Here is a 10,473-nt window from a genome sequence, read left to right as displayed (position 1 = left end):
TATCTCGCAACCCACTACCCCCATTTAAGAGCCCGTCCTACAAAGGTCATATTCCACCCCTATCCATTGCCGGTCAACCCACCATTGACGACTTTTTGATTTTCAAATTAATTATAATTTTGTTATTAGTAACATATTATGAGTTGAATGATCTTATTTTATCCAAATATTTCAATTATTTTTTTTAACAGAAAAATAAGATATGACATCTAATACATACAAAACACATTTTACAAAATATATCAACTTATAACATCTTATACATAAACTTAGCCCCATATCAAGAAAAAAGTTATAGGGTGCATCTTGGGTTGCCAAATCTTGGAAGGTGGTGATTTATTAGCTAATTCTTTAATATGTAGAAACAAAAAGCATATTACATAACCAAAATATCAAGAATGCTCATATCTCTAACATTCTCTTATTACAGATGATGATGCAACATCTTAAGACTACAAAAGTTTGCCAAACATTGTTACTAATAAAAAGCAATTCTAAGGAGTAGACTGAATTAGAAGCCAAGGCAAATGGATGTGCTTGCGTTTGCAGGAGTTTTCAAGTGATTGTGGATTCTGAGCAAGCAAGCTTGATGGGCAGACAGGCACAATCTCTCTCTCTCTGTCTCTTACATTCTTGCCATTTGCTGTATGCTGACAGGGAATGTGTAGGAGGTGTTGTTGTAAATCCAAGTTGCAAGAATCCAGTTGGTAGCTTGAGTAGGATGAGCTTCATCCCAGAATATGTACTCATCTCTATTTGAACATGGCACTGTATTTGGAAGACACGCTCCTTTTCTCCCTCCGATCCCACAACAAGCTCCATCCTTCTCCATAAACCCTGTCATGACATAGACACATCCATCACTAACTCATACTGTCTATAGATTTTTGAGACATAAATATATATAAACAGCAAAGTCTCAGACTCGTGTTTTTTTACCGTATGCTTCAGCATTGTCACGCAGGTCCATGAATAACTGATACGAAGAGCCAAGTGTGAATACAGATCCAGGGTGGTCCGAGTTGAGGTTATAGACAAGAGGTTTGAGTCGGGAGTTGAAAATTTGCACCAAGTTATTCGAGAAGTTCTGGCACTTTCCTGAAGGGGCAAGCTCTGACCCGATTATAAAGGGTATGCAACCAATGGGCGCAGCCTCTGCTATGAAGAACTTTCTCAGTCCTAAGCTTTGGAGTTCCTGTAGGAGACAACTCCAAGTTGAAAAAATTGGATATTGTACGTATGCAGCTTATACAAATTGAGTTAGATGACAGGTTTTTCATCAAGAAACTAAAGTAATGGTAAGCCGCCTCACCAATATATGTCCTGTGTAGAGATTTATGAGGAGATCGGCAAACTGTTGAGGACTATAAGTGGTCATACTTCTGTAGAGATGAGGTAATAGGTAGTTGTTCAGGTAATCGTTAGCGCCCATATCCACAAATACAATGGCCTTTGCCAAATAATTGCTCAACTCCTCCTCCTGCATTTGGTTCCTGAGTTGATTCAAGGTGGTTTTGAAGTTGCTCACTTGTTCGCCTAGAGGGATCACACGGCCCTGTTCATGTTGTTACATCTTATCTTTGTTATGAGTATGTCGAAGCAAAATGAAACATGCATATAAATAATATATGTATGTCAAATAGACGTTACAAAATGATATCCTGTCTCTTCAAGAATTCCTGCTCCAGCTGAAGCATAATTTACACCTGATAGAATGTCAGCACCTTTGGCAGCCGTATCTGCATAGGATGGAATCAATGGAAGTCCCAAAAACTCACCTACAGGAAATGGAGAAATATGGTTATACCTAACTGAAAGATCAGCTAGAAATTTCTCTGTCAAAGAGTTTATTTGTTCATCCCGCAAACTTGCTGTCTTTTCAGGTTATTGATGTTCACTTAATTCATCAGCATTAGCAGTTATCAGAGCTTGTTTCTAGGTGTCGAAAGGCAGAATGCTTAAATAAGAGTGATGATTGGTAGAGAATTTTCAAAGAATTAGTTCTTTTAGATAAATACCAATGAAGTCCACAAGGGTCTTCCCGTTGCAGAATCTTCCAGTTGGTCCTATATCAGAATCAATACCGTAAGGCCAATAGTTGGCTTTCGTCACACTGTAGTTGAAATAAATGTTGTTCCCAGGGTCCGTCAGTGAATCACCAAATACGTACATTGCCGTAAATTGTGGCTCTGCTGTTGCTTCAAGAATTATGAAACCGGCTCCACTCATTAACAGCAGAATCGCCAGACGAGTTCCCATGATCTCTGTTATCATGTTGATCTGGCCTGTTTTTTGTACAGAGTATTTTTGCTACCGTTTCTTTTGTGTTTCTCCTCAATTCTGATTCAGTACTTATATAGGCATTAAGGGCAGTAAATATTAGTTACCCCATAGAAGAAACTCAGTGGAGAAAAATAAAGATGAACAACAAGAATTGAATTCAATTGCCCTTTTCCACAGCTAGCTGCTGAGTAGAGCATGCAGGATGCTTATTAAGTTTGCTAGAAACTGGAGTACAGTCTAAACACAGTGTAGCCTTCTAACTTTGCTAGTTGTTTAACTAACACTGTTTGCTACATTTGTACTGTGCTGAGATTCATTCGCCTATTTATTAATTACCCGAAAGGTTTCTCTCAACTACTTTTGGCATTGGAAAAGAAAAAAGAACGCGACGTTTAATGCATCTGATTTGTTGCGTCGTGCTGCCCATCTTCTGCTACAGCTAAATTTGGATATCCTAGTTGCAACACCTATCTGTGTTCCAATTTGCAAGAACTGATCATGCTATAGAAACTTGTAGCTTTTCTATGCTCCCATCCATGGAACGTATGAAAGATTGCACCGTCTATTATGTATCGACATATACATAAACGCTTGTTTATTCATGCATTCTTGGACATGTTATGTTTTTTATTACAGAAACATAAGTAAAGTAATAGACAACAGTCTACATTAGTGCCATCTGTTGTACATTAACTGGATAGCAATCCGATGGGGTGCCTGAATAAGCTCGTCGGGCGAGAATTTGATTTACTGCTTGTGTTGGATGAAAAGCATCCCAGAACACATATTGGTTCCTGTTGCTGCACGGCATGGAAAATGGAAGGCATGTTATCTGCCCTCGATTCCGTCCGATCCCACAACAGCCTCTGTCTGTTACACTAAATCCTGCAAGATCATTAGTGAGCAATAGTAGTATCATTTAAAGGGTTGTTAGATTTATGCTGTTTCTATTCATAATTTATTAAGTGATGGGTACTTCATTTAATGTCTCGGCAAAACTTTTTACCATAAGTCTTGGCATTGTTAATTATGTCCATGACTGCTCCAAAGGTGTTGCCATAGGCAAAAATAGAGCCATTGTAGTTGCTGTTCAGCTGATCCACAAGAGAGACGAGACGGTTGTTGAACATCCCAACGACATCGTTTGTGTAGGCCACGCACTTCCCTGGTGGAGGAAGGCCGGTGGCTAGCTGATTAGGGATGCAACCAAGCGGACCGATCCCTGCCAGAAGAAACTTTCTGAATCCTAAGCTGTGAAGGGCCTACAAGAATAATGTCCATTATCGAAAAAGAAGTTAGGTAAAGAGTAAAGAAGTGAAAATTATGAAGCTCACCAGAATTTGTCTGGTGTACCGATTAATGAGAAGATCAGCATAGTCTTTAGGGGTGTAGAAGTAGCTGCTGGTATAAAAGTTAGGACTAAGATAATTATTGATGTAGTCATTGCTGCCAAGGGCCATTATGGCCAGTGCCTTAGCCAAATAATTGCTCAATTCTTCATCTTCCATTTGTCTCCGTAGCTGATTCAACGTGCTCTCAAAGTTTTCAACTTGTCCGGACAAGCTGAATCTTTCACCCTGTAATATTTTACCACCCCATTAGTCAAGAAATGCTAAAAACACAGTTATGAGCACACACAAAATCAGAAAAATCGTGGGCGGTACAAGATTCTGTCCTGTCTCTTCAAGAATCCCTCCTGCAGCCGAAGCATAGTTCACTCCCTTAAGAATGTTTCTCCCGGCAGCAAAAGTAGTCGTGTAAGCTGGTAGTAGAGGCATTCCCAGCATATCTCCTGCAGATTGACAAGCAATAACGCGATCATATTTCTTGAATGGTTATGCATGCAGATTACAACAAGTTTTTGCAGTATCAATCACCGAGGTAATCCACAGCTGTTTTGCCATTGCAAAATCTGCCAGACGGCCCTTGATAGAAGTCGACCCCATAAGGCACGTAGTTGGCCTTTGCTAACGAGTTCAAGTAATTGTTGTTCCCCGGATCAGACAACGAATCGCCAAATGCAAAAATTGCTGTGAACTGTGGTGACACTGCGGCCACGACTCCAGCTCCGGTTGAACATATTACAGCAATGAGCGGCATGATCAAAGCTATCAATTTTACCTCCATAGCCATTGCGTTAGCAGTTGAAACGAGTATCGGTACAGAAACTTAGAGAGAGTGTTGTAAGAATGAGAAGAGGTAAAAAAGGTCATTATATCTTGGTTTTTAGGCATGAGGATGAGATGAGGCTTTGCTCTCATTACCAGTTCCAACAGGTTCTTCTTGCAGCTCTCATCTTCAGTTACCGGATGTTTGTCATTTTTCAACCTTCTTTTCCGGGTTTTATGGTTACAGGTCAAGATTTGCATTTCTTGCCATGCGGACATGTGAAGAACATCATGTCTGAAGCTTATTCCAGACCTTCTCCCCACCACTTTATTACATCATCATCATCATGTATTATTAACATACATACTGTGTGAAGATTTCAGGCATATATACGATGTAGGAGATTGTAATGAGTCATCGGAAGTCGATCCCATAATTCTATTGCATTTTTTATTTTATTTAATATATAAATATAGTGGTATGTACGTTAAACATATATCACAATCATACCAAACAACTTTAAAAAAACTATCGTTCTTTCCTTTCCCTCCCCCTTCAACTTCCTTTTTCCTCTAACTTGAATCAAACGAACCTTTATATCCAAAAGAGACTCATTCTATTAAATGATATCTGAATCCTACCCAACCCCCTTAAGACCCAATCACTATGTTTGGTTTTGATGGGCCAAAATATAAACTATGTTTGGTTTGCTTAGTTTTGTAAGTTTTGAATATATTTTTGATTATCTTAAAATAGTTTTAATTACTTTTTCCAAAAAATATAATTAATTAAAAAATAATATTTATTTTAAATCACTCACAGCTAAATAAATTATATATATTTTTATACATATATATATATATATAAAAGAAACGTGATTTGACAATGAACAGTACTTTTTGTCTCCTCACTACCCAACATCAAACATACCATACTTATTTTATATTATTTCTAAAAACAAATCCAAACATACACACTCTCTAACTTATTTTTATTTATCTTTGTTTTTCTCTCTCTATCTCCACAAAATACCGCAAAACAAGTTAAAAACAAAACCAAACATTATGAATGAGTTTCTAGATTCAGTGTCTTTGTTTTTTATCCGATTTTTTGGGTCCGAGTAGGGCCTACACCGATTTTTTCTTATTAATCTTGTTGAATAATATTTGATATTTTTATTTAAGATAAGGTATTTGAGAAAAAGGCTAAATAAGATTTTAAACTAAAGCAAAAATGGTAAAGTATATTAGACACATATTGAACATAATTTTACTTAAATCAAAATGACTAAAGTGAGACAAAATAGATTAATTATATATATTTGGATATCAAGATAAATGATTATAAAAATAGAAAGTTGTGTTTTGAATTAGCGATAATTTGCTATATCGTTTACTACATACATTAGATTTATCCATTTATTTTAATTTTTCTTTTTATTTTTCATTTTTACATATAAATTATCAATAAGTTCAGAATTATTGAGACGCAATTTACAAATAACTCTTTTCGTAATTTTTTTAAAGAATATATCATCTAAAAAATAATATAATAAAAATATTAAATTTGCCCAAAATAAAAATAAAAAATCATGAAAGCACTATGGGGGTTCAAATCCGAGCCCCTTTATTAGAAAGATGGTACCCTCAACACTCCACCAATCACATTCATTAAAAGTATTAAAAATAAAATTACTTAAATATAACAGTAAAATAAAAAAACTTAAAAAATATATTTCAAAACCACACTGAAAAATCTAAAGATCAACCATCCTTACTTTAATACATAGATGTAGTTGTATGTGAAAGCCATACAAATTATATATGAAAATATAACGTTATAGTGCATTGGATCAATAAACACAAATTTATTTGTAAACGTATATGCGTGCATGTATATGAGGATAATTACCTCTTTTTTTTAAATTTTTTTACATAATTCCATGTAAACTCAATATAGTTTATAAAATTATATTTAGTATCTTTGATACTCATAGTCTCTCGTTAGTCAAAATTCACGTAATTTATTAATATTAGCAAAAAAAAAGAAATAAAAATTCATATTTAACCCAAATTGACTTATTACTGATTTATTATTGCAAATCAAATAATTATTTTTCAACCAAACTACCCTTAGACATGTGAACATAATAATGAATGTGAGAAGGTATATATTCATCCTTATAAAAATAATTTGATCAGAAAATATCTGGTTGACCCGCAACAAGACAATTGTGGATAATATGAACTTTTATTTAATTTTTATTGTTAATATCAATAAATTTTGTAAATTTGGACTTGATGCATTCAAAATACACACGGGTCCAATGGATATGGACTATGCTCAAAGCTTGGGCCGAAGCGAATGCAGATCCTGAAGGGGGGACCTGCAAAAAAGGCGTTAGCACTCCAACCCCCAAGTTAGTCTCGAATTTAGGAATAAATAATCATAAAAATAAATTGTAATGGGATATCGAGATATGATTAAAAAATTCGTAAGAGAAATTGTGTTCACAGTGCAATTTGAATGCTAAAACAAGAATAAAGTTCAGATTCTGGAAAGTGTCCCCGTTGAAAGACTGAACTTGTATATATAAAGGGGGGGCGTCCTCTTCTGCTGAGATTCTGCACACCATCCTTATTCTCGGAAAAAGGGGTCAAAATACGCATAGATAAGGTACGATGTTATCTCCAACTGATTACCTCACAGCAATATGTTTTTGCTTGGGGGATGACTCCTTACATGTGAGAACTCCTATTATGAGGGAATCCCTTCTAGGTTTAGGAACCCTGGATCTTGGGGGCACCTCCCTTCTCCTGGGTTATCTTAATTGGACCCTGAATGTGAGTCTGTGGTTTGAAAAGTGTTTTACTAGGCCTCCTTCTTAGGTCAGGTCCATGGTTATTATAGTGGGATACTCTCCTCTTGGGTTAATGGGTTATGCTTAAAAGGTCTTGGACTCTATAAGCCCTTTTGGGCCAAGTCTCTTTGGGTAGTACACATCATTCAGTTCCCCCACGCTAAGGAGGAAGGGTGCCCCCTAACTTCTTAGAGTAGGAGCCCTTGTTACACTAGAAAGGGGGATCCTCCTTAAGTTTTTTTTCTTTTTGAATTCCTGCAAAGAATTTCAGTAGCATAAGCATGACTAGAAAAAGAAGACTTACTCCGTGCTGTATGGAGCAAGGCTTTTTATGAAGGTGCCTCCACGGAGGAAGGCTTAACAGGTGCCTTTTGTGCCTACTCCGATGTAGGGTTTTATTTTTTTGCAAGAGAATGTTAAATACTAAAAATATGTGTATATTTCGAATAGATCATGCATGGAGTAAAATTATTATGCCTCCTTGGAGGAGGGTTTATATGAGGGGTAGGCCTTCTTAGAGCAAGATTTAGGAACCTCGCTGGACGAAGAATAAGGTATCCGTTGGATGCAGGGCTTAGATGCCTCCGCGGAGGAGGGCTTAGGTACCTGCACGGGATGGAGCTTATAGTCCCCTAGAGAAGGACCTAAGTGCCTGCCCGAAGGAGGACTGGGGTGCCTCCATGGAGAGGGACCTCTGTACCTATGTGGAAGACAATGCTTTTTATGAGAGGAATGTCTTCCTCGTGAAATCCTTACAAGCAAACATATGTTAACAAATCGAATGTGGTAAAATAAAACTCCAAAATTATTAAATTAAAATATTAAAAATACTCCTTGAGGAAAGCTTGCATGTAAAGATTTATTCGTTGAGGGGTATACATGCTTAAAGGCAAGGCTTATTCCATAAAAGATGTCTGCTTGCGGCAAAGCTTATTTTCTAAGGAGGATGCCCGCTTGGGTGCAGGATTCTTTTAGGAAAATACCTGCCTCGGGGCATAGCTTATTCTGGGAAAGCGTTTGGGTGGAGTAGGTCCTCGTCCTCTTGTTTCTTGCGTTTTTCACCAAGGACAACATTCTTGTACTCCTTAGCCTCCTCCAAGTTAATGTATTGTTCAACTAATTCTAGGAGATTGTAAAAAACTGTGAGGGGGCTTCTTAGTTAATGATTTAAAGAACTCCCCATCTTGTAACCCCTACGTAAAAGCAGAAATTAATGTATTAAGTGTTGCAGTAGGGATCTCTATGGCTGCTAAATGAAAGCGTTGAAGATACTCCTCAGTGATTCTCTTTCTCTTTGTTGTAAAGAGAAAAGGCTCATGATTATCTTTTGATATCGTTTACTTCTGGCAATTTGATGGAGAAAGAGAGAACAAAGTTCTCCGAACAATCGGATAGATCCCAAGGGCAATTGATTAAACTAATGTTGGGTCGATCGTGTGAAGGTGGTCACAAACACAAGGCATTTGACCTCTGTAGTGTAACGGTGGAGAGGGGCAATATTCTCAAAGTAGGAGAGGTGCTCCTACAATCCGTTGGTTCCATCGTATTCCGTCAAGCTGGACTCCTTCCAATTGAGGAGGAGCTCATCTACCATAATTTCTTCATTGAAGGGGGATACCCTATTGCTCCTCTGAGGGCATTTCCGCGTTTTGATACTGGACGTCTTGGAGGTCTTTCTGCAGGCATTCTAGACATGCGAGCCACTGAGGAGGGACGTCTTGCTGGATTTGCCAGGGGGGTCCCTAGTCTGTTGCGAACGGCAGTGTAGGGGCAGGGGATACCCTTTTACTTCTTCTTTAGGGATATCGACGTCTGATGGAGTTACTACGCGGACTGGGACTAGTGCCGCAATTTGCTCTCATATAACTGATGCGATTATTTGTTATATGGTCCAAAGGAGTTCTGGGGAGAGCTCCCTCGAGGAGGTGTCTGGGGAAGGACTATGGTGTGGAGGCTCAGTTAACGGGTCAACATGTCTCGGGGGTTCTGGGACCATCGCCCTACTGGCGGGGGCAAAGGATGTTTCTGCAACAATTTGCAAATCATGGGCATTGTCAGGTACTTCCACAACCTTTTGCTTGTTTGCGGAGTTGCTAGGAATCTCCATTGTTACTCACGTCTTCAACTTTGTGTTCCCACAGACGGCGCCAATGGTGCGTTCAAAAACCAAACGAGTCCAATGAATATGGACTATGCTCAAAGCTTGGGCCGAAGCGAATGCAAATCTTGAAGGGGGACCTGCAAAAAAGGCGTTAGCACTCCAACGCCCAAGTTAGTCTCGAATTTAGGAATAAATAATGGTAAAAATAAATTGTAATAAGAAATCGAGATATGATTAAGAAAATCGTAGGAGAAATTGTGACCTAAGTGCAGTTTGAATGTTAAAGCAAGAATAGAGAATGATTTTCTAAACTATCCTTATAAGGTGAAAATACATATTCTTACATGTATTAGTATGTGAAGATGTGTAACGGTAATTTGGTTAGAAAAATATTTGTCAAGTAATAAATTAATTGGGGCTAATATGAATCTTCATCAATCTTTTTTGCTACTATCAACAAATTCAATAAATTTTGACTAATAGAATCCATTTGTTAGATAGAAACAAACGTCAATGATATTAGACATAATTTCTTAAACCGCAAGAAATTTATATGTAAATATATCAAATTTTTAGGAAAAGAGGTGTAATTATCTCATTAAAATAACAAAAATAATTAATGTGTATTCCTCTCATGTTTCTCAAGCTGCTAATTATGAAATTATTACATTCGTTCATATGGCATTATAATATATGTCAAATTTCTGGTTTCTTGCTAGCTTCTGATGTAATCAATGGGAGAAAATTGGGAGAATCCATTTCTGAGTTATTGGAAAAACTAATATAAAAATGTACAAAGAAGGAGTTCATATACTCAGCTAAAAATATAACTGCTGCCTAACTAACTCAACCGTGTAACTAAAGAAGAAACGTAAACTAACTAATAAAAGTGTTGAAACGAGAAACACGACTTCTATACATAAAATATAATTAAAGCAGCAATTGTCATCTTCATAATTTTCACTTATACGCGCCATTGCTCTGCTGCTACACGCTGCTACCCCCTCATGATGGAGCTTGGGGGCCCACGCCCAGCTTGCCAAAGAGATGAACAAAATCACTAATTGGAAGAGGTTAGCCAGTTGATCACGTTCAACAACGTGCGAAGGGCTAATGAACC

At 37.4% G+C, this 10,473-nt stretch overlaps 2 protein-coding genes across 2 annotated transcripts; both read right to left on the bottom strand.

The window, feature by feature from the left end:
• Window positions 1-319: 319 nt before the first annotated feature.
• Window positions 320-2,339, bottom strand: LOC105165870 (GDSL esterase/lipase At5g08460). The gene is made up of 5 exons (XM_011085031.3): window positions 2,019-2,339; window positions 1,651-1,778; window positions 1,313-1,555; window positions 940-1,195; window positions 320-837 (listed from the first exon to the last, which is right to left on the bottom strand). The coding sequence occupies exons 1-5, from the start codon at window positions 2,272-2,274 to the stop codon at window positions 626-628; spliced, it is 1,095 nt and encodes a 364-aa protein (XP_011083333.1). The 5' UTR covers window positions 2,275-2,339; the 3' UTR covers window positions 320-625.
• Window positions 2,340-2,820: 481 nt separating this feature from the next.
• On the bottom strand, window positions 2,821-4,515 carry LOC105165786 (GDSL esterase/lipase At5g08460). Its single transcript, XM_011084914.3, has 5 exons — window positions 4,161-4,515; window positions 3,948-4,075; window positions 3,618-3,860; window positions 3,290-3,545; window positions 2,821-3,168 (listed from the first exon to the last, which is right to left on the bottom strand). The coding sequence occupies exons 1-5, from the start codon at window positions 4,414-4,416 to the stop codon at window positions 2,948-2,950; spliced, it is 1,104 nt and encodes a 367-aa protein (XP_011083216.1). The 5' UTR covers window positions 4,417-4,515; the 3' UTR covers window positions 2,821-2,947.
• Between the last annotated feature and the right edge of the window lie 5,958 nt (window positions 4,516-10,473).

This window comes from Sesamum indicum, linkage group LG6, assembly GCF_026168435.1.
Source record: "Sesamum indicum cultivar Baizhima isolate 11 linkage group LG6, ASM2616843v1, whole genome shotgun sequence".
Classification (NCBI taxonomy): domain Eukaryota; kingdom Viridiplantae; phylum Streptophyta; class Magnoliopsida; order Lamiales; family Pedaliaceae; genus Sesamum; species Sesamum indicum.
This window is presented reverse-complemented; position numbering and strand designations above follow the sequence as displayed.

Bases quoted from the DNA above. Each gene is read 5' to 3' on its own strand.
- LOC105165786 (XM_011084914.3), bottom strand. From the start codon at position 4,416: ATGGCTATGGAGGTAAAATTGATAGCTTTGATCATGCCGCTCATTGCT. The intron at 4,076-4,160 runs GTGATTGATACT...GTCAATCTGCAG, and splicing joins AACAGCTGTGGATTACCTCG to GAGATATGCTGGGAATGCCT. The intron at 3,546-3,617 runs GTGAGCTTCATA...TTATTCTTGTAG, and splicing joins GGTACACCAGACAAATTCTG to GCCCTTCACAGCTTAGGATT.
- LOC105165870 (XM_011085031.3), bottom strand. From the start codon at position 2,274: ATGATAACAGAGATCATGGGAACTCGTCTGGCGATTCTGCTGTTAATG. The intron at 1,779-2,018 runs GTATTTATCTAA...CATTTCCTGTAG, and splicing joins GACCCTTGTGGACTTCATTG to GTGAGTTTTTGGGACTTCCA. The intron at 838-939 runs GTAAAAAAACAC...ATGTCATGACAG, and splicing joins TGACAATGCTGAAGCATACG to GGTTTATGGAGAAGGATGGA.